Genomic DNA, 27907 nt, shown 5'->3' on the forward strand with positions numbered 1-27907 from the left:
GTCTGGGGCTCTCGCCTTGTGTCCTTGCTAGTTTGATGATGGTGATGTCTTTGTCTTGGGCATGCCTTGGCACAGAGGGCACACGCTATTCATCTTTTCAGCACTGTGTCTTTCACAGAGAAATCAGGGGAGCTTGGGGGTTTTGACTCAACTTGCATCTCTCCCACATCACCCCCTCCCACTTCCTCTCTGCTCTCACCCTGCTTTGCCCGTCTATCACACTATGCCTTACCACACTCTCTTTTCCCTTTTCTCATTACGACCTCTTCTCATCCAATTCCATTCTCCCATAATGTTGCTTTCTTGCTCCTGAGTTTCTCTTTATTTACCTGTCTGTCTCCCTTGTTGCTTCTTGTACCCGTATTGTTCTCTTAGTCTCCAGATGACATTTGAGGATTCATCATTGTCTGATAAACAAAGTGAACTGGATAAAAAAAAAAAAGTCTCTATTAGTGTCTTTCCATGTGTCCTTTGTAAGTGCGTGTGTGCACAAGGTAAAATCAGAAAGATAAATGGGGCCAGTGAGAAATCAATATTACCATGGCCATGACTATATGGCCAAGCCAAGATTGAACACTGTGATCATTAACCAGCCATAAATACCATGGTATTATATTTCTTTTTTTTTCTTTTGCATTTTATTTCATTTTAGATCAGAATCAGATTCATCAAGAGGTGTAGGTAGGGCTGCGCACTGGACAACAGGGACTAATTTCGGATCAAAACCAAAGTGAAACTGAAGATTATTAAAGTCCAATGTAGAAGCTCAGACAGTGACAAAAGTCTAAACATTTGTAAATTTTATTTTCTTTGGACCTTTATTCCTCCTCATACTGCCTTTCTGACATGGACAGAAAATGATTTGTCATTGGATCATGAAGGTTATTGTTATTTTTTTCCTCTGTCCTTCCAGCCAGCAGAGTATGTGTGCTTTTCATTTCCCCCATGAAAATAAAGTTAGGCCCAAGCTGCACTGGGGGCTATATCTATTTTTAACCCTAGTTATGCAGAAGCGTCTTGTGAGAGGAGGCGAGCACAGGAAGGGAGAAGATGATACAGTGAGACAGTATGGTAAGACGAGACTTCTGAGAAATATGAACTCATTGAAAAGCATTCGCCATACGTACAGTATCATGACAATGTCATTATCTAAAATAGATGTTTCTCTTTCAGCTAGCAGCAACAGCAACAGTGTGCTTTTAATGAAGATAAAGTCCGTGTCCGACTGACATAAACCTACAGTATATATTTTATATGTTAAAAACAGTGATACTGAATGAGGCTATATGCCAAACTTGTTTTCTCACTGAGAATAACAGAAAAATTCGAATGAAAGACAAAATCTGATAACATATTTGCATGTCATATATAAATGAAAGCACAGCAGTGCTCTCAACGCTGTATACCCGTGCAGAGGCTACTTAGATGAATGATCCTCTGGTGCGGCACAAGAACCATTAAGTACTTTGAGCAAAGGATAAATGATAAAGCGAGGTGGTGCTCAGAAGACTCTTGGCTTTTATTGCTGAGTGGCCTCCTTTGCATTTTCTGCTCGTTGTGCTCACAGCTCAAGAATCTCTCGTCAGTCATTTTCTTGCAGCGAGGCCTTGATTTCACACGTGAGACAAAACTCAGTAACCTGAACAATGTGCTGTTTGCACTTCATGGTCACGCTTGTAAATATGTCTGTCAATATTTGCATGAGGCAACGTTTCTGCTAAGTTTGTTGGCAAAAGCTGCTGATGTGTAAGAACAAAAGACTTTAACAGCAAAATATCTGAAAAAAACTCTTCCTTGGAACATTTTCAAAGAACTGAGTTATGAGCATTACATTCAACCATCCTGTGTAATCTGGGCTTGGAGCCAGCAGGGCTTTCCTCGCGGAGGAGTAGGTGATGGATCATGCTTTGTCTGGCTTGGAACCTCCCTTTTTGTTTTTACAGCCACAGTGGACCTTTTGGGGTGCAACTAAATTTGGCTAACTTTGAGTGTAAGGAACACAAACTTTGATGCACAGAGTGGTGGCCACCCTGGAAAAGATGAGAGAGCATATTGATAGGACATTGAAAACAGCATTAAGTATTAAAAAGATGCTGTGCCTGTGCCTACATATCTTGGAGCTGATGGTGGTAGTTGGGGCAGCCCAGTGACACTGAAGCCAGTGGGCGGGAATGCCTTCTGTTACTTTTTACTTCCAGGTCACCTAGCATCACACAAACTCAAGCTCCCTTGCCATGTCCAGTACTGATAATGGGTTTACTTGAGTCTAAAACAACATCAGTAACAGGTTACACATGCATGCATCTTCATGACTAACACAAAATAACAAATTCCAGATTTTGTTACACAAATCAAATCACAAATTATCAAACTAAGCTGGACTTGTTTTCCACAAGCCAACAGCCTAGCATTAATTGATGCCCATTGTAGTGTTGTAAATGGGTTGCTAATTCATGCACCCACTGAATCAGTCCTGACTCATTTTACCCTGACAAGTTAATAATGAACATACCAAAGACTCTGTGAAGTAAAGGTAGATTTGGGTGTGCTCCAGCAGAGCCACACTGTTCAAATGTAACACTGTTGTTCTCTAAAATTATGCTTTGGACACATTTGTTAATCAAATTGTGCCATTTACTTTGCACATGCCATCTCATTTTGTTCATTTCCTCTTCTTTGTTCTCTGTGTTTTTGCACACACACACACACACACACACACACACACACACATACTGGTTGCACGTATGCACGCACAGGCACACATATCGCGGTCTCTATTGTATCCCTTATTTGTTTCTAATGTTATTTTCAAGTGACTTGTGTGCTTTCCTGTAGTTTCCTCTGTTCCCTGCCTTTTTGTTTCAGTTACTGCCTGTCTTATTATCAAGACTTGCTTCCCCCTGTTTCTAGGCAGGATTGAAACCAGTTTAGACATTAGTGAGGTCCACCTTTTTTTTCTTTAATTTTTCTTTTTTCTTTAATACAGCACCTGCACTCCAAGTAGAAGCCATAATATTTTAGAATTCCCAGTCTTTTTAGGCAAAAACCACCCAGAGCCACATACTGATTATCTGTTTTTGCTTCCTTTTCTTCATGTGACTGTGTGCCGTGCTCTCGCTAATGTCACCTGTGTCCAGTCAGAACAGCATGCACATAGTTTTGCCTCTTTGCTCATCTGTTTACCTTCTGTTTGACCTCCTTGTACTTCTTCTGTTTTTCAAAAAGGATTAGAATGATCTTGGAAGTTTGTATCAGCTTTCATTAAGCTCACTTGTAGTTAGATTTGTCTGTGATGTATCTATTCAGCTCTTCTCTCCCATGAATCATAACACAATCAGCTTCTCTTCTTTTATCGTGTTTGAAATCTTCTCCGGGTGTTTTTCATCAAATGTGCCTTTTCTTCAGCTACTGCTGTTTGAAGTTTCGAGAAAACCTAACACAGACAAGGAGACTCAGTTAATGTAGAATCATTCCCTTACCAAACCTTTACAAAATAAAACATGTACACAATGTAGTGTTTACACAGTTATAGTTCTTTATTCTTTATCCACGCACTGTGCGCAAATGTTTTATGAGCTGTAAGTGAACCGATTTAGCTGTAACTTTTGCTATTTCTTTCTTTCTTTTACGTGGTCAAGAAATGCAGTCAAAGCAGTTTTTATATTCACAGGTTGACTGTGAAATGGTGAAATTCCATTTGCTTGGAATAGCAAATGGTTGTTGCCTATTCCAATTTAAAAATGAATAGTCATTTTTAATCAACTTGGAGGCTGCTTAAATTACCTCCAGTTCAAGTCAAGAATTCAGCCACATCTCTAGAAACAGCTAGTAAAATCCAACAGGGTGAGCAACATGGGCGCTCAGTCAGCCAGGCAGGCTTTAAATGAAATCTCCAGTTTTTCCCAGTAAAATAGAGTTATTTTGTGATGATTTTCTGGATCACAGTCTCCTAAAACCTGGTGCTTTACACAGCAACCGTGATCTGCAACAGTAGCACTGAAACTAGTGAAAGAAATTGTAGCAAAAACTAATTATACAGCTAAGCTTTGTAAAATTAAAATGTTGGCAAGCTTAGCTGAATGAGCATTATATCATGCTGCAGCGCAGGAAGCAAAGCAGGCCAAGCTTTTTCTGCATGATAAATCACTGTTTTTGATTACTTGCTCTTATGATTTGCTTGTATGGACATACTTGTCAAACAGAAGTACAACATGAGGACTTATATATTGACTTGTATTGATATAGTAGCAGCTCTACCAAAAGATAATACTTTATCTGTCCCAAATCCAAATAAATATATATAAAATATATTCTTATTTATGCTCTTTTATGGGAATTTTATGAAATTCTCAGTTGATGAAAAAAAAAAAAAAAACAACCCCACTACAGCTGCAAGGATTGCATTTTAATTTAGCAGATCATAGTGCAACAGAAACAACAGTCTGGATAATAAATCTGAGAAATGTTAACTATTTGATGGAGTATGTGCGTGTGCAAAGGCAAGACTAAGAAAAATAAAGCTGGTCCAAAATAAATACTTCAAATACAACATGACTACCTTTTAAAATGTGACTAAATTGTGAGCCATACGCATAGGTGCTTTAAGTGGTGACTGGATTAGCTGTGAAGAAATCCTGACTCAGTGTCTGGAGAAGCTTTTTTAAAACGTACTTCATCACTGAACAGTCTGGCTGTGCCCTGCACGGGCAGCTCCCAGGTGTGGTTTTGTGTATCTGTTTTAATGAATGGGAAGCTGTGCACTGCTGTTCAGACCATCCGGTGAATAAATGAAAAAAAATCTTTATAGTGGCAAAAACCAGGGAAACAGGGACCTCTGTGTCTCTTCTCTCATGTAGGGCCTATCAGTTTTCTCACTGGGTACAATCTTCACCCTGCGGGAGGAAAGCCGCTCTTACAGAATCATCCAAGGAAGGAGGCTTACGTAACAAGTCGTATAATGTCAATTAAAAGACCCATTTAAAAAGGAGCATGAATGGCATGAAGGAAAAAAAGAGCATCAGCGAGATATAAATAACAGAAGATCCATCAGAAAAGTCTTAAGAATGACGACATTTATTAGATTTCGTGCATGTTTTCACACTCAACTGTAGTAAGCTATTAAAACAATGCCCTTTCTGTTTGCACTGCATCAGATCTTTATTTTAACTCATTCAAATGAGACCTTTGATGAAAGTAAGCTCTTGATGTTCATTCAGAGGTTGCAGGGCCTGTAAAAAAAATCAAAGAAAATGTTCAGCACGCAACAGCAGCTCTGCTCTGGTAAAATACCGACCTATTTTTCCATGAATTATTTCTTATTGCGGTTCACTCCCACGACCACGGAGCGTCTGCACGAGAACGAGCCAACACTGTCGGGAGCGCGCAGCAGTCATGCCTCATCCGTCGCTCGCCTCGTCAGTGTTGGAAAACAGAAGAAGAATTTTGCCTTTCAGCTAAAATAAACCGTTTTACTTTAGTTCTCGTGCTATCGCTCGACCGCCCGCTTCGTGGAAAAGAAAGTGACATATTTTGCCAAACTACTCGATAATTTATCTTCCCCCCCTCCACAGTCAGCGAGACAAAAGAGGGCAATAAGATAAAAGAGGAGTGCAGCTGTGGTGATGTGCCGTTTCGGGTTCTCATCCTTCATTTCGCAGGTCATTCCTCTAACCTGATGCTGTTGATACTCCCGACGCTGTTCAGTTCAGGGATGGAAATGCTTTGGAAGCCACTTCAACGGACCTGAAGCCATGACCGACAGAGTCTTCATCCCCCGGAAACAACGAGCAGTCAGGAGCCTCAACATTTCGTGAAAGGTAAGCCAAGACCCGCACAGCTGGTTATAATTACGTCAGACTCGCCGGTGATTAGCTTAGGTGTACAAAAACAAACAAAAACAAAGAGAACAACAGAGCTCCATCCAAACAGGTGGTGTCCTGCAGCAGGAACAGGTGATACTAAAAAGTGTATTTCTGGATTTATGAATCGAAACGTGACATTCCTGTGGACCCGCAGTACAGAACTGACCTATAGATCGAGGATTTTATTGGTATTAAAACGCTTGAAAGACAAAATGCGGATGGAGAAGTGGCCTAATTGAAAGATGGAATGACAATTATTACGGTGGCTACTGTCAACTATTATACAGCACACTAACTTAACAGAGCGAGCAGCTTTTAGGCCTTCAATAAATCTATGTGATGTAAGTGTGGTAATTAGTACACATTGGCGCTGATTGTCAGGAAACGCATCAGTAAAAGGGACAGTAACCTAGATACAGTACTTGTGCAGGCACAAGGTTGAACTTAAACAATACTGAACACCGGTTTTCACATGCAGGCCTGCAGAGAACATGTAAACTTCCTTAGGCAATTTTTAAAATGTTCTGTGCGAAATTAACATAATTTAAGCTGTGCTCTGCATGTCTGCTCTTTGTGTTAGTTTGTGAAATCTCATGCATTTCGTGTGCTTTTACAGACATTTTGTTTAAACAAAAGCTGTATATAACTGTACAGTATATATACACTGATTTACTGGTTTCCAAATCTAAAAAAAATAAGCCTAAATAATATATATATATTGTTATATATATTGTTTTTGTGTTTGTGAGAGTGTTGTGACACAATGGCTTAACTAAGTAAAAGTAATTACTGCTCTACTAGGATACCTGATTTATAGCGTTATTTTCCTCCCAAGTCATTTATTCAACACATTTATATAATTAAGCTTTAAGACAAAAACCCTACATTTTTTTTTCTTTTTCATAAGATTCTTACCAGAGCCATAACTTTGAACAAAAGTGGCCCTATACTTTAAACATGTGCAGTCCAATATATATTAAATATACAACAGCATTACCAGTGTAGTTTTGCTCTACAGCCCCTGATATTGAGAGAGAATTGGCAGAAATCTGATGACATTCTTTCAAATGCTATTTTAATACACTAACCAAAGGAGATAATTATTAAGCGAGGAGCTATTGAATGTTGTCAAAGGTCAGAAAGTGGCCATGCAAGCCAATGATCACTTTTACTGCCCAGAGAAACTGCTGTAGCTTGCATGTGACAGTTACTTCTACACCACAAAACCTCACAACAGATCTCAGTGTTTCGCAGGGCATGTGTGACATTTTGTTTGTCACACGTTCGGCTCTGTCATTTTGTGACCGCGCTAGCCCGTGTTCACACGATTCTATTTTTTTACTCGCCCACAACACGTTGACCGCCCTTCCCCACACCATTATATGGTAATGTAACGTCGCGATTAATGGCAATGACGATAGCGTGTAACAGTTATGATCTTTTCTTGCTGCTTAATTTTGCTTATACAAGTGTAATGCGTGGCTTTAATCTACCACCTGATTCACTTAAACTGCCACAGATGCCTGTTTTCAAGAAAAACACTAGTTCTGCTACCATATGGTGCCCAGTGATCCTGCTCCAGTCATAGCTGGAGGTAGCTTAACATAAACTGGAAGAAAGCCTCAAGGGTTGCATTTGTAATGGAAAATTCAGCTCCTTACTCTGTGACAAGCTGGCCACCCAGCTAAGACCAGTACTCACAAATGTCTCAGGAACATCAAACAGCACACCATCGTAATCTTTTATCACACTGGTGTGCTGTTTCAGTCTGGGAAGCTTACTTTTTGTATTGACTGCATATCGTTTTGAAGAATATAGTGTCAAGCTTGACTTGAATAGATGGTCATAAGCTAGAGAAAATGGCACATCTTCTATTCTGTCCTTGATTTGTCCATTTTCTAAATGCAAGCAAAGTGGTCTCAACTGGATTAATCCTTGTAAATCAGTTTTATTTGCTGAATTTAAATAAATAAAACTGAATATAAATAAAAGTAATGACTTCTTTGTTCATACCCACCGCACACAATGCAACCAAAAACCACAGTGGTCTAATTCTATTGATTAGTTCACTTTTATTGATTTTTGTTTTTTTAATAGATACATGATCTTAGCTTACCTTGGCAGGAGGTTCAAAGGTCAAGGGCACAAAGCACCTCTGGGCCTTTCTATTTTCTGCTGACTGGAGCTGGCAGCCTTTCACTGGCTTGGTTTAGAGACTTCATGCGAAGAGGGCTGGCACAGTGGCTAGAATCTGGTTAGGGAGCCGGCTGCCAACTAGCTCTGCCACCCTGCTGTGCATTAGTGAAATGCTGTGATTAAGTGGAAGGGGTATGTGCTTAGAACATGTTATCATCGTTGTTTCAGTGCTTGAGTATATGTACTTGCATATTTCTTGTCTGTAGTTTGCCTGTAAGTAACTTCAGACTGACACTATGGAGTGTTGCTGACTACAGGATTTTATACAGATATTTGGTTTCAAACTGTTTTCATACATACTAGGGAAGCTGTGACTCAAGAGGTATACAGACCTGTAGTATCCTTAGTTAAGACTCCGAACACCAAGTTGCCACCTTTCAAATGTGTGAGAGCTTTTGTGTAAATGGGTGTAAATCTTGATTCTGAGTTCCACATGGAATCAATGTTCTAATTTATGTAGCAACCGGAAAATCGTTTTGTCCCTACACCGCAACCTTCTACACATATAAATTGTTCTGGTATGCGTTGAACAGACATATAGTTCAATTTTTTTGGAGGTGCACATAAGGTTACTTAGAAGGTTGTGGCGTAGGGTTTAAATGGGGTTGTGGTTATGGCATAAGTTACAACGTAGATCTGATGTAGAGGTATCATTCACATGTAACCCCAAAAGACTGAAGCAAAATGGTGGCATACATTAGATCCAAAGCTCTGGGGAAATTGATCTAAGTAATTCTTATTTTTCCAGTGTTTTTACCCTTAATCATCACATCATATCAATTTGGAATATAAATGTTGTATGATGTACCTGCTTCAGCCTTTAAAAAAATGTGATATATTTAGAATGAGACTCAAATCTTAATTACTTCCATATATCTAAATGAGTATAGTCTTTTAAAAACATATTTTTCTAAATGTATATTTCAATTTATGATGTATGTCTTTCATATATATAGAGATAGATAGATGGATATTAATAATGAAGTTGTTATGCAGCATGTAAAGAAAGACATTCAGTCCGGTGCCTAACGTGATAGCGCTTATCTCATAAAGACACAATGGCTTGTCAGTAGGGATGGGTATCGTTTAGGTTTTATCCGATACCGGTGCCAAATCGGTACTTTTGAAACGGTGCCGGTGCTCAAACGGTGCTCAAACCGGTGCTTAAAGAATAGAGAACACAAAATTGGTCCAAAAACCTCTCATGCTCAGCTGGTTTTTTGTAAAAAGATAACAATGTTAGCCTTTTCTGCAGCTATGGGGTATATATGGTATGATTCTTGGCTGGAAGCAGTGCTTAAACAATGGAAAAAACACAAACTTTGTCCAAAAACCTCTCATGTTTAACTGTTTTCCACTTTTTCTTTGGTCATTTTAGCCTTTTTGGCCAGGGTGAAGGGAGTATCTGCCATCAAACAAGAAGACAGCCGCATGTAGCTATGATGATGTTTGCTAGTTCACCTTACATGCATTAATGTAATAACGTGGTTAGCCTACTCAACGTAAATTACACACGAACAACATTTAGCTACTCACGCAGAGAAGAACGGCTGCTGCCATCATCATCCGTCATCATTTATGCTACACTGGCAGGGCTAGGGGCCGGGACTCTCCTCTTCGTGTTTTTGAGGGATGTTGCATAACAGGCAACCCACCCGCAGTAGATGTGCTCGGTGTGAGGTCTCGCAGCAAGCTATCAAATACGGCGCATTTCTGGGCTTTTAAAAAAAACGCTATGCGTCGCCAGGTGTTTCATCGGATTTGAGGTGTTACCTCCTTTGACAGTATCACAGTATCAGCTTAAAGCACTTGTTGCAGGCTGCTGAGTTTGCTCTAAAAGAACGTACGTACCTGGGCCCGTCTACTATTCTCGGAAACGTAAAATGATTGGCTAGAAGTGTATCACAGCTCAGGAAAAAAAAGCACCGAAATAAAGCACCGAAATGTGCGCTGCTTTTCGGTCTGGTTACTACCGTTTATGTCAGAACCGGTGCCATCATGGCACCGGACACCGGTACCCATCCCTACTTGTCAGGTGTTGTTAGTTATTGGGTGCCATGTAAATGAAAACAGCTGGTTACTGTGGTCAAAGGGTTTTGATTGTAGTGAGAAAGTTATACACTCAGAAAACACTTTATTAGGTACACTTTGCTAGTACTGGGTTTGACTGGTCTGCTGGTGCCTGTGGAGGCCATTTTAGTAAAGTGAATATTGTTCTTGTCATGTTCAAGAAACCAGGTTGATTTGATTTGAACTTAGTAACATGGCATGCTGTCTTGTTGAATGCAGTCATTAGAAGTTTGGTTCACTGTGATCATAAAGCGATCAGGAACAATACTCACATAGGTTGTCACACTAAAACAATACTAAGTTGATACCAGTGCCCAAAGTTTACCAAGAAAATATCTTCCACATCATTACACCACTGCAAGCAGCCTTAATCACTGATTCAACGATCCTACCATGCAAATGTTACAGCAACATATTGGCCATTGATATTGATTGATTATTGATAATCTTTAACTCTTATGATATTTTTTAGATGCTTAAGTTTGCTTATACAAGTTTAAAACTGATAATGTGATGCATGGCTTTAATCTACCACTTGACTAGCTTAAACTGCCGTAGATGCCTGTTTTCAAGAAAAACACTAGTTCTGCTGCCATATGGTGCCCAGTGATCCTGCTCCAGTCATAGCTGGAGGTAGCTTAACATAAACAGGAAGAAAGCCTCAAGGGTTATATTTGTAATGGAAAATTCAGCTCCTTACTCTGTGACAAGCTGGCCACCCAGCTAAGACCAGTACTCACAAGTGTCTCAGGAACATCAAACAGCACACCAGCGTCGGGGCTGACACAGGCAACATTTTTCCATGTTTTTCTATTGTTTTTTGAGCCCTTTCTCAGTTTCCTGTTGTCAGCAAATAGAAATAGTGTTGCCTTCCAATCAGCTCAAAGCTGTCTGGCCGCTGTCCTTTAACCTCTGGCATCGACAAGGTATTTTCCCTTGGAGAACTGCCAATCACTGGATATTGTCTCTTTTTTGAACCATACTCTGTAAACCATGGTGATGGTTGTGAAGGGAATCCAAGTAGATCAACAATTTCTTAAGCTGCTTTAAAACATTCCTAACAGTCAGTTATGCTTTCTCCTTTGGTTGGGATGTAAACACACTGTTAAAGTAAGTACTCCTGTAATGGCTTTTAGCAATTTTTCTGTTGCCTCCATTATCTGTATTTGTGCATTGCCACACGCAGTACAAATCATATTGACCAAGCCAGTTATGACTAGGCTGTCATATAAAGGTAAAACAAGAGGTACAGAGAGATTACAAATTTTAGCCTCTTTCTAAACACAGAAACTCTCTCCTCACCTTCACTGATTTTCAAAATTTAGCTTCTGGCTGCCCCATAAAACTTCCATTCAGTCTTATAGGCATTAAGCATCAATTGGAATTCCTGTCAGCTTTGTCACATTTAATAAACATCATACTGTATGTGCCTTCCTCTAAGGAGCTTTGAGAACTTCTGCAAGTTGTCTTTTGACATATTGTTCTTATACTTTGCTAAAAAATAATATGATAAAAATCTCCCTGATTTTTATCTATCTACCTACTCAAGTCTTAATTACTTCCATATATCTAAAGTAGTATAGTCAATTAAAAACAAATTTAAAAAAAAATTTATAGTCCAATTTATGATGTATCTCTTTTATATGTGTGTGTGTGTGTGTGTGTATGTGTGTATATATATATATATATATATATATATATATGTGTGTATGTGTATGTATATAAATAAAATTATATTTTTAGATATTAATAATGAAGTTGCTATGCAGCATGTAAAGAAAGACATAGCTACATCACCACTACTATGTCCGCGTGGTTACCCCTCACCAGTTTGTCTGTCTGTATTTGTAGGTCAGGATCTTAGCTCGGTCATTTTCACCCACCCTATGGGCTGTGTCCCATTTTGACCGAGGGACTTCCATTCCAAACTCGGCACAGATGTTCCTGTATACTATGCCAGCCACTTGGTTTTGGCATTCCATGCATGCCCTGCCTGCTAGCATCTTGCAGTCTCAAGACAGTCTCAGGGTGCTGGATTTGGGGTAAAACCCTTCATGCATAGTCAGGAGCTTCCTTGTCTTGATTTTGGTGGCTTCTATCTCCTCCTTTGGCCAGCTTATATCCCAGCAGAGTATATGACCACCGGCAGAGCGTAGGTGTTGATTACCATGATCTTGGTTTTATTGTTCAGCTGATTCTTTAGGACTTACGTGACCCTCTGCAGATGTCAATGTCAACCATGTGGAGAGGAGATGGTTGACAGTTGCTCCATTTCATAGTCTGTATCCATAGCCAGTCTTGTCAATGATTTAATTTAGGGGGTTCAGGCCTATGCAGAAGAGCAGTCGGGGCAGAGCGTCTCCCTGGTAAATCCCACACTTGATGGTGAGGGTCCTATGAGTGTTTTAGAGTCCTGTTAATCCTGTATAGCTCTAGATATTCCACGATCCATGTGTAGAGTATTGAGTCACGGGCTTTCTTTTATCAATCCAGATCATGCTTAGGTTGGTGAGGCTGGTCTTGCAATCTCGAGCAACAATTCTGTCCACCAGTAGCTGATGTTTTGCACCTCTGGTATTCCTGTTGATTCCTTTCTGTGTCCCACTCATGTATTTAGCCATGTGCTTGTTCATCTTAGCCACTATGAGGCCTGACAAGGGCTTCTATGTGGTACTGAGGCAGGTTATTGGCTGGTAGTTGGGACCAGTCCGTTCTGGAGATCCTTTGGGAGTAGGACTGTTCGTCATTCAGTTGGCCTTTCCAGGTGTCTCTTGTTGATTAGCAGCTGGTTCATTTGTACTGCCAGATGCTCATGGAATACAGTCAACTTCAGGGCCCGGTACGGTCCAATCCTTTATGCTGCAGACCTGTTCTTGGATGTCTGCCACTGTGATGGTTACTTGTCCCTGCTCAGGGAGGTTGTTGTGGTCTGCTCTTAGATCCACTAGTCACTGAGCTTTGCCATTATGGGTTGGGTCCTTCTCCCTTCCAGTACTTCTCATCTACAGCCTTGGTGGTACAGTCCTTATGTTGTTTCCCTGCTACCAAGAGCACACCTTGGATGATTCAGTAGAGTACAGCTGGTTTATTCTGCCTTCTATCTCTCTGGCTCTTCAAGTGGCTGGCCAAGGCTGTGAGTCTTTGTTTAGAAGTTTCCGAGGCCTCAGGACACCTTGCTGTACTTCTTAGCATCTGCATCTTTCTCCAGCTCCAATAGTTGGCTAACTTCTCTCCATGCTACCTTGATGTTGGCGTTTTGTCTTCATGGAGCAGATGACTTCTAGTAGATCTTCAGAGGGTACTTCACTTAATTTTGGTAACCAGCTCCGGAGGTTCCAGGTTTCCAGCTTCGCTATGATCCACCATGACCTGACTTCCTGGCTCCCCCTTGCTATAGCATTTGTGTTGTACCTCATCGATCTCCAGTTGTGATAGCAGTTTGTTCTTCTGAATGTTGGAACACTGAGCTACTAGTTCTTTCACCATGAGTGTGGACGCTGAGTATCGAAGATTCCAGAGGTTTCACATTCTCTTCATGTAACCTCTTCCACTGGGGTTACTTGCATAGTAGCATTCCAACAACACTCTGCTCTCATCTCTTCCCCACTTATACCTTCTTGTTCCAGTAGCCCACTTCTCATCAGTGTGTCCTGGTTTCTCAACAGCTGATGTACATATTTATATGATTGGGCAGCTCAAATTTTTTTCTGGTAAAATTACACTTTGGGGAAAAAAATGTAATTGGGGATGGGGGTAATTTTGCAACATTACTTTCTTTCCAAGCTTCCATAGATTGGGAGTCATTTTTTTTTTTTTAGTATTCAGCTACACAAACATAAAGTTATTTCCTCAAATATTTTTGTATTCATGAAGTCCAGCACATTTCCACTTCCATGTTTTATGGTTGTTACCCTGCAGTCATTCTGACAGTCTTGCTCAGGTCTATGCTGATTTGCATATAAGCACATTGATTTTGGTTTCATTTGACCAAAAATGTGGTTTGAATACTCATTCACATGTTCTCTTCCTTTTTTTTTTTTTTTTTTTTTTGGCAAAGTTTAATCATGTATATTTGCGAGCAGTCATTTTCTTTTTGGATGTCGTCCACAGCCGTTCATGACTTCATGAATGTGTGCTTTGCATTGTCTGAGCCATTTCTAAAACATCAGTTTCCAGTTGTGCCAAAATAGAAGAGCTTATCCATGTGTCATAGTGAATTCAGCTTGGTGATTAGAATGGCCATGTACATTCTGTTACTGGGATATGGATCTTCCTTTACCAGTGCTACCCAATTTTGCTATGTTTCTTCTTTAATAGCCTAATGATACACTTACCCTCTCCCTCGGTTATGAGGTCTTGGAGTCACGTTTCCAATTTGTTACCTTGTGGAGATTGCATTTGACATAAACCAAGACAACCTGCCTAAAAGCTTTGTTTTATTGTGTCTTATCAGTTGTTGAATATATTCTTAAATTATATTTCTCCAGGTTGAATTGCAAACATATTTAATAATAAATGCATTCATTACTAAATAGTGACACCTACAATATAAATAAATCATATTTTGGAATGATATGAGAGTAGTGTAGATAGTTATCTACCATAATTTAGGTAGGTTTATTCATTTATAATGCATAAATGCATTAATGGAAATTAATGTGTCTTTATAAAGCATAACATTATGACGACTGACAAATAAAGTGAAAAACACTTATCTCTTCATCGTGGCACCTAAACATACAATCAAGTGATACAGTATGTTATAAGTTGCTGTTATGGACAAGATTTTAGTGAGTTTGACAAGGGTCAGATTGTGTTGACTGGGACAGAGCATCTCCAAAACTGCTGTTCATTTGTGGTGTTTCCAGTCTGCAGTGGTCAGTATCTATCAAAAGTCGTCCAAGGAAGGAACAGTGGTGAACCAGTGACATGATCATAAAAGGCCAAGGCTCATTGACGCATATGGGGAGCAAAGGCTGGCCCATGTGGTCCAATCCAACAGAGAAGCTATTGTAACTCAAATTGCCCCCCAAAATGTTCATGCTGGTTCTAATAGAAAGTTTTCTGAATGCACAATACATTGCAGTTTGTTGTGTATGATGCTGCATAGCCTACTGCAGGAAAAGCATTCCTGCTGACTTTAATTTCAACGTAAAGGAGCTGAAATCTGTAAGCATCATTGATGTAATATTAAATCGTGAAGGTAGCAGTGCACTGGGTAGAGCAGTACTGTCTAACAGAGCAAAATGTTTTCCTCTCTCACAGCTCCAGGGATGAATGGCTGGTCCGGCAGTAGGACCCCATGCATCACACCTGTCAGCAGGGAGCTTTTAAAAGTGGCCCACTCCCTGGTTTATGTGAAGCTAAGAGATATGGGTCAGCATCACACATGCATTGCAGCTCTCAGTTTGCACCGCACACACACTGACATTGTGCTGATGAGCATGGTTAGATGCATCCTTGAAAATCATCGTGTTCCTTGGAACAGTTTTCGATGTAATTACTCGTCTGATCTCATTTAGACACACTGTCATCTATTCTGGCCTTTGTTTTAACAGATAAATCTATCTTAATGTCTGCCAAAATGTGTCTGGGCAACCTTGTCTCCTCTTCTCTCTGTATCTCAGCTGATTATAGTTTCAGATGAAGAATAAAAAAAAAAAAGTGTTTGGTCCTTCTTTTTAGTAGTCCAGAATATGACTCATGTGTAAAGTGATAAGTTAGTCATCCAGCAGAAGAAAAGCACTGTTCTTCATACAGCAGTTTCACAAGACCACCACAAAGTATTTCTATGAATGTCTTTGACAGAGAAACTGTGGTAATAAATGTGTAATATATATTCAAATATACACATAATATCGTGGTAGGAAGCACTATAGTGCATAATATGTGTACACTATTAGCATTTATTCAGTCTGGCTAATATTTCTCCATTTTCTCAATAAGGATGCAGATTTAATTATCTTGTGTATTCTTCTTCTTGTCCTTAGCGGGCGACCAGCGGCGGTGGTCTGCCGCGCAATCAGTACGCTGCTGTAGGTGCCGCAGGTTCTCTTGCTTGACCAACGATTATCTTCCACGCTTTTCGATCTAAGGCGATGGTTCTTGCCTGCTCGAGGTCAAGTCGAAGGGCCTTCAAATCATACTGGATTTGTTTCATCCATGTCTTCTTTGGTGCATTTCGATGCACCCTCCAATCGGTGGGGCGGGTCAACCAGAGTAGGCCATGGGGGTAGCGGCTCGGGTCCATTCGACAAATGTGGCCAAACCAACGGAGTCGGCGGCGCTGGATTAGGTCGCCGATCGTCGGTTGGCTGCCGCAGCTGGTGAGGATGGTGTCATTCGAATGACGGTCGCGAAGGAAAACGCTGAGAATGCATCTAACGCAACGCATTTGGAAAACTTCGAGTTTGCTCAGGTCGTGTTTGAGCATTGTCCACGTCTCTGCGCCGTAAAGTAAAATGGGCAGGATCTTGTGTATTATTCAACATTTCTAAGCTAGATAGTCATATCTTCTAACTAATAACTCTAAATACTAACATATTTAAGCAGTTTGCATATTTAACTGTTTTTTGTTACTTTATTGCCTATATATACAGTGGGGCAAAAAAGTATTTAGTCAGCCACCGATTGTGCAAGTTCCCCCACTTAAAATGATGACAGATGTCAGTAATTTGCACCAGAGGTACACTTCAACTGTGAGAGACAGAATGTGAAAAAAAATTCCATGAATTCACATGGTAGGATTTGTAAAGAATTTATTCGTAAATTAGGGTGGAAAATAAGTATTTGGTCACCTCAAACAAGGAAAATCTCTGGCTCTCACAGACCTGTAACGTCTTCTGTAAGAAGCTTTTCTGTCCCCCACTCGTTACCTGTATGAATGGCACCTGTTTGAACTCATCATCTGTATAAAAGACACCTGTCCACAGCCTCAAACAGTCAGACTCCAAACTCCGCCATGGCCAAGAGCAAAGAGCTTTCGAAGGACACCAGGAAAAGTATTGTAGACCTGCACCAGACTGGGAAGAGTGAATCTACAATAGGCAAGCAGCTTGGTGTGAAAAAATCAATTGTGGGAGCAATCATCAGAAAATGGAAGACATACAAGACCACTGATAATCTCCCTCGATCTGGGGCTCCACGCAAGATCTCAATCGTGTGGGGTCAAAATGATCATGAGAACGGTGAGCAAAGATCCCAGAACCACACGGGGGGACCTGGTGAATGACCTGCAGAGAGCTGGGACCAAAGTAACAAAGGTCACCATCAGTAACACACTACAACCGCAGGGAATCAAATCCCGCAGTGCCAGACGTGTTCCGCTGCTGAAGCCAGTGCATGTCCAGGCCCGTCTGAAGTTTGCCAGAGAGCACATGGATGATACAGCAGAGGACTGGGAGAATGTCATGTGGTCAGATGAAACCAAAGTAGAACTTTTTGGTATAAACTCAACTCATCGTCTTTGGAGGAAGAAGAATACTGAGTTGCATCCCAAGAACACCATACCTACTGTGAAGCATGGGGGTGGAAACATCATGCTATGGGGCTGTTTTTCTGCCAAGGGGACAGGACGACTGATCCGTGTTAAGGACAGAATGAATGGGGCCATGTATCGTGAGATTTTGAGCCAAAACCTCCTTCCATCAGTGAGAACTTTGAAGATGAAACGAGGCTGGGTCTTCCAACATGACAATGATCCAAAACACACCGCCCGGGCAACAAAGGAGTGGCTCCGTAAGAAGCATTTGAAAGTCCTGGAGTGGCCTAGCCAGTCTCCAGACCTCAACCCCATAGAAAATCTGTGGCGGGAGTTGAAAGTTCGTGTTGCTCGGCGACAGCCCCAAAACATCACTGCTCTCGAGAAGATCTGCATGGAGGAATGGGCCAAAATACCAGCTACTGTGTGTGCAAACCTGGTGAAGACCTATAGTAAACGTTTGACCTCTGTAACATAACCTTTGTTGGCAATAACAAAGTATTGAGTTGTATTTTTGTTATTGACCAAATACTTATTTTCCACGCTGATTTACGAATAAATTCTTTACAAATCCTACCATGTGGATTCATGGATTTTTTTTTCACATTCTGTCTCTCACAGTTGAAGTGTACCTCTGGTGAAAATTACTGACCTCTGTCATCATTTTAGGTGGGGGAACTTGCACAATCGGTGGCTGACTAAATACTTTTTTGCCCCACTGTATATTGTAGCACTAAAGGTTATCTCACCAGTTTGCATGGGTGAGGCAGGAGGGAAGCCACTGTACTCCAAGTGATGGTCCCAAGCCCGGGTAAATGGGGAGGATTGTGTCAGGTAGGACATCTGGTGTAAAATCTTGGCTCAAACATGCATGTTATAATGAATGAGATTTCGGATCGGTTAGTTGGTCAGTTAACACAATATTGGAAACGACATCACTTGGAAGATACTCAAAGGTACCATACCCATCAATGAGGATTGAAGCTAACTTGTTTTTAATGCCACCATTAATAGCAGATTGATGGGAAATTAGGTAAGAACATCACATTGAGGGTGTCAGTGTAACACACTGAGGTGGTGATTCTTTGTGGGACAGTGAAGTGATTCTTCACATTTGCCTGAAAACTGTTAAAGGGTATTGGCTGTACATGAAGATGTGACAGCCAGCGGCTCCCTTTGCTGTTTTTCATCCTTGTTGAATAAGCAAGTAGTATTTACAATTACAGACGACACAAGATTTAATAAAGAACAGCACACCTTCAGAACTCTGTCGTGTATATACAGTATTCTGTTTCCAAAATTGTGATATCCTCAAATTGTTGTTGGTTTGAGCAACATATTGTATCATGATAGTGTTATATCATATTGTGGGTTACTCTGCGATTTCTACCCCTAGAGAGATTTTTCCACTGTGAGAGAACACAAGACTCCAGTGGGGTGAGAAAGGCAGACCCTGTGTTAACATCAGTGATCACTGGTGCTCAAACTCAGTTAAACAAGATGGAAAATATTTACCACCTGTGGTCGTGTTATTTATTTATTTATTTATTTTTTGAGAGCTCACCCGTGTGTTTTCCTCTGCTGTTTATATTCATCTGGATAAAAATTCATAATATGGGCTACAGGTGTAGAAGGCACTGCAGAGAGGGATTTAAGAACATGACCAGGGCACATTTACAGTTACTGTCATACTGTAATTATGATTACCCTATAAAACCTTGCATTGCATAATGGAAAAACAAGACTGTAAATTAATTATTAAAATACAGGATATATTTTTATATTTTCTGATCTTTATTGTTTTAGTGCTATGGTGAACTAGACACTCATTTTAACAACTCATCAAGTATCTTGGTATTAGAGAGAGAAAGTCTTTGCGTCATGTGTATGTAATTTCCAGTGCTGATTTCTCTTGTGTACACTGAGACTAATTTGGCTTTGAGGCCTGAGGGACTGTGGTTGATCGAGCTGATCGTTGCACTGTGGTTAGGAAGCTTGTCAGTCAAGCATTTGGATAAAACCAGTGCTACAAATACTACTACTGCTACCACTGCTGTTCCTGCTATACCTCTAATACTCCTTTAATAACCATAACATGCATACACAAACTTATACATGGTGCTACACAAGCTCAATACTGAGACCAAGGTTTCAGGATACAACTTTTGTTTTTTCAATAGGAAGAGGGCCATGTGACACATCAAACTTATTGGTAATGTCACAAGAAAAGCAATGGTGTGCTTGGTTTCAACGTAACTTTATTCTTTCATGAGTTATCATGAGTTATTTACAAGTTTCTGACCACTTATAAAAATACAGCAGTTAAAGTGAAACCTTTGAATTTGAGGTGTCATGTCATACTGTATAGTTGGCTTACTCTGGCTGTGGGCTTACCTTGCTACATGGGAAAACTGCTATCTGAATTTTTCTGTACTTAACATTTTCAGCTGCCTTTAATACCTGTTATTAAATTTTATATTTTGGGGTACTTCAGTTTCTTCTAAAACATTTGCTCACTTAAGTTAGAATGACAGTTTTGAAGTTGGGTTTTTACATTGTCATGGTACAAAAGGGGAATTCAAGTTTACATAAAAAAATATATAATCTGTTTTTTTTTTTGTTTTTTTTAAATAATATCCGTATGACCTTCAGCTGCTCCCAGAGGTAAAAAAAAAAAAAAAAAATTGGACTTGGCTGTAAAGACCCTGGTATAAACATGTTAGAGCTTAACACAATTTCTTGTATTAAATGGAAAGCTGCTGTTCCTCTTGAGTCTTGTGAGTCATCCAAGCAGAAGGGCTCCAGGTTCATGGGCACTGCTCTCATCTTACACTTGAAAATTACAAATGCAACTAGATAAACAGAAAAAGAAATAGTTTAAAAAGAATCATTCTTTTTTTTTTTGCCTGAGGTGAAACACAAGTTATCTTTATTATGGAACACACTTTTAGATGTTTGTATGTCTATGACTCAGAAAAGTCAGTTCTTTAACTGTGACTGAAATTGGGTTTTTTTCTTTATACAATTGTTCTCTCTCTTACTAAACCGATACGTACAAAATTATGACAAACACAAGATGATATAATCATAGATTGATTATTTGACAAATAAAAGCAGGGTATAATGAAGTCTTTTAAACTCTTCATGTTAAACGATCAGCTGTTCATCAGCTGTGACTTTTTAAATCAAGTCTGTTAATTGTGCTTCTTATCAGTAATGAGTCAAACCATTAAAAACTGAAGAATACATTTTGACTTCCGAATCACAAAAAGGGGAGCTGAGTCATCTATATGATGTGATCATTTCAAGAGCTCGAATATGACTCATGCAATGCAAGTTATTTCAGAATGCGTTAAAAACACAACTGGCTTGTGATGATTTATCAAACTTATACAGTAGAAATGACATGTTATGCAACATTTTTATCCAGTTGCAGACTTAGATGGCGTGTTTGCTGCCTGAATCACTTTAATAAGCATTGCATTTCTGAGCTATTTTGGAGTTAATGCAAATGTGAGACTGTAATGTGCATAGTTTAGATAACTAAACACGTTGGTTAAGGTTGGATAGACATTGTGATTTTGTTTAACAAATTCTATACATGCTAATGTTACCTAGCTAGTTGTCAGCAACCAGTAAAATGTCTTATACATTTTACATTTACAAAATTATCTAATGCAGTCACAAATGTCCTTTTAAATATATTTGGTATAGCACATTAGTTAGTCCCAACCTCGGGTGTTTGTAAGTTAGTGTGCTCCTAGGTAGTTTACAGCTCTCCCAAGTGTGGATAAAGTGTGGAGGGTTGCATCAGGAAGCATATCCGGCTTAAAAATCTTTGCCAAATATGCAGCTCCATCGGTTGTCATGTCCCCTTGAGTTCTTCTTCTTGTGTAGCACAGTTATATATAGAAATATAAGTACTAAAGGCTGAATTTATGATTGACACAAAATATGACAATGTCACCTCAACCTCAATCTCAATAAAGAGATATCTGCATGCCTGGTAATCATTTTCTAGTCCTTTATTGACCGTTCATATTTGTTTGGATGCAGGTGGACAGTGAAGAAAAAGAGGGACTTCATTTGCTGAAATGCAGTATGGCATTTCAGACATTCGTTAAAAGAGACCACAAAGTTTTGAATTGTATATAAACCAACCAAATATTGGTTGGTTGGCCATTGCCCCCAAAAGCGGAGTCAATACTCTTCTTGCTTCCCAGACTGTCTAAGCTAAATCTATTTCATTACATTTATCAATAATGAGTTTCCATAATGTGAAAGATTTAGCACTACTGAAGAATCTATAGAAGCGCCACACTGCGCTCATTTGTTCTGACATTATCACTGAGATGTTTTTACCTGTGAAAGCAGGAAAAGCATCACTGCAATGAAAAATAATAATGGATGGAGCCACTGTTGATAGCAGGTACCCAGTATGTCAGTGAGTATGCTGATTCTGGATTCAGTCTTCATTTTGGCTGTGCTTTTCTGTTCTGTTCCTCTGCAGCTGGTGAACTTGAAGAGATGAGTGAATATACCAATAAAATCTGATTTCCTGTTCAGCAGATGCACTGTATAAACATTTAACAAAAGGGCTTGGGTTGACACACAATGGAGGAGCGGGACGGGAGGGGTGATGTGATCAACAAGGAAATTCTCTTCTTTCCATGCACGAGGCATCAATGCATTTTAGGAACTGTGTCCAGTATTTTAGGTGTTGATGTTATACTATTTTTTTTGGTTACGTTGTTTCATGCCACACCAAAGAGAACAGGGTTATGATGATGCTATACTTGTCATTTCAAGTGTCCCCTCCGAGAGTCTTGCCTACAGCATATCAGTGTTTGGACAAGCCAAAAGACAGGGCATAGATGTGACAACACTCTCCAGCTGTGCCAGACATTTTTCACTGGAGAGTGTAGGAACAAAGAGCTCTCATCTGCTGGTGATTCTCTCTGTGTATTATGCTGGAAATGACCTTTACAAAAAGGAACAAACTGTTGCAAACTATTTCTCGTGTTCTTTCAAAAACTGCATATAAAAGATAACATATAATTACATTATGTTTTTTGTCCTTTTGAAAGTGGTCTACTGTCTAAATTGTCGCAGGAAAAAACCCCACAAAACAATACACACAATTATAAAGTGTTGCCTCACGATTTACAGTTGAATCAGCATCTCCAAGAAAAACAAAACCCTCTCAGGATGTAACTAGGATGATGCCTCTGTTGCCTTAATTATATATATAAGTTCGTAAATTGGTCAAAGAAAGATAAATTCCCATCTCAACTTTAATAGAACCTCGGATGAATTACTCATTCAGGAAAAAAAAATGAATGTAAAAAAAAAGGACAGTAAATTTTCACAATTAATGAGCTGCAAGCAGCAGCTGTTTTTCTTAATTAACGACTTAACAAATAGCTGATTGTCAAAGTTACTGATTAGTCTACTTTGTTAATTATACAAGAAAGTCAAGTAAATGTGTGGGTCCCTAAGTGTGCACTTCTGTGGTATTGATATTTATCTCAATATTTTAATGTTTGATTTTTTTGTTAGTACTTTATTTGCTCATTGCTCATCGTTGTTATATAACTTGATCCTTGTTTTTACAGATGTCACAAGTGTTTCTATAATATCCCTGAATATCTGTCACCAGTACAGATGTGTGGATTGCATGACTGCAGCTTCATGCATGTGTCAACTGGACTTCTTAAAATAAGACCTGTTTACTAATTACTGTTCTCTCTTAACCTCATTAGATGGAAAATTTTCAGGCTTAACACATAGAGTTAATCTGTTGTGATTAAAATAACCCCATTAATTCACTGATAAGGGATTATGTCTGGTCAAGGATTATTTAGAACTAGATTGACCAGTGTAATTTCTTAAAATTGTTACTCCCTCTGACCACTTTGCTTCTGTCGTTTCTCACCCCGTTTCTTCAGCTTTAGGACTGTAAGGGAACTGGCCCCGCTCTGCCATCCTCCTCCTCTAACATCACACTGCGTTGCACCACAGTCATGTCCTTTCCCCACTGTGCCCGACCCATGGAGAGTGCACACCCACCCAGATAGGATGCCTGCTCTGCTTGATACCCTGCATCCCCTCCTGCCCATTACCACCTCCTCCTTCTCCTTGTGTGTACCTGCTCTTGCCAACAGTTCCTTGCGGCCCCCCAGGCTCCACCCTGCCTCGTTACAACATGGTGGATGATTTAACCACCATGAAGGATGATGTCATCAACGCCAACACGCTGGCTTGGCTGGTCTGTTCGGGCGTGTCCATCCTTGCCAACACTTGGAGTATCCTTAGTGTCAGTGCCAAGCAGAAGAAGTGGAAGCCGCTGGAGTTTCTCATCTGCACCTTGGCGGGCACACATATCCTCAACATGGCCATCCCCATTACCATGTACTGTGTCATAACACTGCGGCGTCAGCACTCCAACTACGAGTGGAATGAGGGTCTGTGCAAAGTGTTTGTGTCTACCTTCTATACTCTCACACTGGTCACCTGCTTCTCGGTCACCTCACTCTCCTATCACCGCATGTGGATGGTTCGCTGGCCTGTAAACTACAGGTAAGACAACTGATTTTGTTGTTTATGACTGACCCTAGTTATAATCTTTATTCACGTTGCCTAAATTTTAAATGTCCATTTCATCCAAATTTCAGTTTCAAGCAAGGTATTACACTTTATATATTTCAATATTTATTTGCTATGGTTTATACACATCTGCTTCTGATGTTTTTCCAATCCAGTACATTTCATTCCTCACTCTGAACAGTCATTACTGGAAGTATCCAGTAAGTATCCGAGTATCGGAGCAGTTGAGACGCATTTTTTCTAAACACACTCTGTGGCTTTTAAACCCCAAAAGAAGCTGCGCCAAAACTTGGTCCACCCCAAGGATCAGATCTCCTGACACAAACAGAGTAATATAGTGTACGCTGTTAAGTGCCAGGAGGATTGCCAGGATTTATACATTGGGGAAACCAAACAACCTCTGGTGAAGCGGATGGCACAACACAGAAGAGCTACCTCGTCAGGCCAGGACTCTACAGTCTATTTACACCTATAGGCCAGTGGACACTCTTTCAATGATGAGGATGTACACATCCTGGACAGGGAGGAACGCTGGTTTGAGCGCAGAGTCAAAGAGGACATTTATGTGAAAAGGGAAAGACCATCTCTGAATCGAGGAGGGGGCCTAAGGGTACATCTTTCGCCATCTTACAATGTTGTGATTGCAGCCATTCCCCAACTCTCTGTGAATGGTACTCATGGCCATTGCTCAGTGGGCTTTGATCAGTGGGCCTTGATCAGTGGTTGTTGATCAATGGTCATGAGAATTTGCATAATTAAGATTAAGGAACTGACCTCCCAGCCCATTGTTCCTTCAGTGGGCTGGTTTCAGTCATTATGCAAATGCACTGTTTATAAGATTGGGGAAACCTGCAGTCAGCTGAGACTGAAGAAGTCACTTGGATGAGTGACGAAATGTTTCTCCCACAAAACGCTAGGTCCAGATGAACAAAATCAACCTTTGGAGAATTACTGGAAGAACTTTCTATTGAAGAAATGGCTGCTTTATAAGCTGTTGTCTAGTTTTATCTCCAGATAAAAATAGACCAAAGTAAGAAATAATACTTTGTTTTGTAGTTTAGGGGGAACCAAATCTTTAGGTTCACTTGAATATTCAATCACAGAAATGTCAGTATAGTGGATACAGTATTATGTGTGTTTTTAAAAGTAAAATAACATAAATAAATGCAGTGTGATCTTTAGCACAGAAAATATAAATGTGTTTAAAGGCACTTTTAGATGTTAATCTCCTGCAAGGCTCACACTCAATCCTTGAAAAATTCTATAGTTAAGGTTCAGGTTTTTTTTGGGCCTCTTCCTTTGACAACTTCTCACATAGGATATAGACAGATTTCAATTTTTGTGGCCCATCACCTTATTTACCTTTGATTTTGAGTGTGATGCTCTTCATCATGCAAAGACTGTCCCCTGCCAACACATCTGCTGGTTGCAGCTATTTGGGGTAACACCATGTGAAACCTTCTAGACTGAGCATCTGCCAGCTCTAGCTTTCACCTTCATTTGGCTCCTCATAACATGTGATAATACTAAGTAACACCGAATAATAAAGATCAGGTTCACCTCACACTAACAACACCATTTTGGTCCTGTAAGACTTCCAAGAAATCTGCTGTTCACACATAATCAGATGTTCTAAGGAAAGGTTCCCTTTCCTTTAATATGAGATTTGGATGCTGTATCTCTTCTGATATGTACCAGTGCTGCTCTGAACTGACACATGCTAATGATTATTAAGAAGCACCTCTTGATTTGTTCTAAGATAAGATTGTAATTTATCATGATAATGAGTTGCACAGCAGACCATATTGACTGTTTAAATGGTTAATGTGAAGGTTTGTAATTGGTGCATCTTAAGAAAATTTGAAGCATAGCTCAGAGGCCTTGGCTTTATTGCAATTTAGCTGTTACATTCAGAGCTCTAAGCTCTGCCCATCAGGTGCAGCATAATCATTTGCAGTCGAGTGCATTTTGAGAGCAAATACTGTAGGAAAACAGCCAGAGAACCTATAAAATCAGCTGTCGCATCTGCAGAACACATACCAACTAAAATGTGGTGCATGTGGTGAACATCAGTCTTCTGCTGCATCACTCTTTCTCTCCTGCTGAAAATCTACGAGCGATTACGTCCTGTGGCATCAAGCCTGCAGATACTAAACATGTTTTCAACTTGGCCAATTTTGCAGATAAGCAGACATTCAAATAAGATATGCAAACTTCCTTTTAAATCTAAGCCCAATCTTGCTATCTATATTGCTTCTGCAGCTGCCAGTATTGGCCGATGCCCACACAGTGATATCAAGCTTTACACAGATGCTTATATCTCCCTCGTCTGCTCCCTCACTCATCTGACTGTAGTCTCTCTGGTCTCCTGTCTGGGAACACTTTCCACTCAGCAGCTTGTCTTCTTCTGTTCAAGTCACCTTTAACAACAGTATAGTGGAGTGATAGCTCAGGTGATGCACCGTATAATTGCTGTTCATCTTTCATTTAATTCGCTCCACATTTGCCCTGCTGAGCTAGCATGGCTGCCTTTACTCTGACATTAACATACACTGAAGGCCTGAATTATGAATTCCAACCTTGTACTTAGGCAGCTGTGCTCATCACCCTGCGTTCACTATCTCTTAGGAGGGTTTTTTCCGCTCACAATGCTCTCAGTCTGGTAATAGATTTATGCAGCTTGGTGATGTAACTGTCCCCATGTACCCCAGGCACAATCAGGAAAGGCTAGCATTATTACTCATTGTGACAACAAGACCTACTTGTCTTTGAATGAAGCCATAGTGCAAAGATGGAGGCTACTGCAGTACTACTGCTACTGCAGGCTATTGTAGTACTCTTATTGCGTCAGTGTATGTAGGCTTATACTTTACTACTTTCAAATGTTTTCCATTTTATTTTGCCAATCATTTTATGTAAAGCTATCCATTCTAGCCAGTGTGCCCCATTTCTCTGGAAATGGAGAAGGGAATTGGTGATATGCATTTTGGTTCTCATCGGGAGGTATATTTGGCTTCCTACGCTAAAAGAGCTGACGCTTAATGAATTAAAGCATCTTTTACCACACAAATGAACCAGTAGAACCATATTAACTGTACTTTGTTACACAATAGAGGCATAAAATAGTCTATACTTACATGTTCTAGGAACTGAAAAGGATATTTTTATGTATGACACACACACCTATATTTGTGTGTGTGTGTATATTTTTGCTTATGTCTGGAACAACTCAGTAATCCTTGAATACAGTAATCTATCCAAATGTTTTGGCAGCTTAGCGTACTCTTTCGTCATGTTTGGGAAATGAGAACGCCAGTCACTGCTTGATATATTTTTAGATGTATGTGTGTAGTTTCTGCAAACCTTGAAAAGTGCCACATCGCCAGAGGTCACAAACACATTCAGCAAATTGCTCGACTGTAACAATTACTTGGAGGTGAGAGGAAACAGAAATCTCTTTGTGTTAAAATGGACCTACATGATAAATAGACCGAGGGATATCAAAGGCAATCTTTTACCATCAACAAATAATCGATTTCCTTCCACATTCATCTTCAGTTTATCTAAGCTGTGCCTATGTGGGTTGATGTTTTTATCAGCTTATGTATCCCAGCTTCATATCTGCCATTTTACAGTATTTTTCCATGGTTGGGTCTGTTTTACTTGTAATACTGGTCAGATTTCCTCACCATGA

The 27907-nt window shown here is 40.0% G+C and overlaps 1 protein-coding gene and 1 long non-coding RNA gene across 3 annotated transcripts in view; one reads left to right on the forward strand and one right to left on the reverse strand.

Moving 5' to 3' along the window:
• Positions 1–5057: 5057 nt before the first annotated feature.
• On the reverse strand, positions 5058–5810 carry LOC113012812 (uncharacterized). The gene is made up of 2 exons (XR_003270753.2): positions 5672–5810; positions 5058–5228 (listed from the first exon to the last, which is right to left on the reverse strand). It is a non-coding gene; the product is annotated as an uncharacterized LOC113012812 (long non-coding RNA).
• Positions 5676–27907, forward strand: part of gpr153 (G protein-coupled receptor 153) — a 38086-nt gene continuing 15854 nt past the window's right edge. The window contains exons 1-2 of one of the 2 annotated variants that reach the window (XM_026153133.2): positions 5676–5816; positions 23556–24186. In XM_026153133.2, coding sequence (XP_026008918.1) covers positions 23813–24186 — 374 coding nt within the window. In that variant the 5' untranslated portion in view covers positions 5676–5816; positions 23556–23812. Of the gene's footprint in view, positions 5817–5858; positions 5952–23555; positions 24187–27907 lie in introns of those variants that run through there. The other variant, XM_080295660.1, reaches the window with a different exon arrangement.

The sequence above is a fragment of the Astatotilapia calliptera genome, chromosome 20 (assembly GCF_964374335.1).
Source record: "Astatotilapia calliptera chromosome 20, fAstCal68.1, whole genome shotgun sequence".
NCBI lineage: Eukaryota > Metazoa > Chordata > Actinopteri > Cichliformes > Cichlidae > Astatotilapia > Astatotilapia calliptera.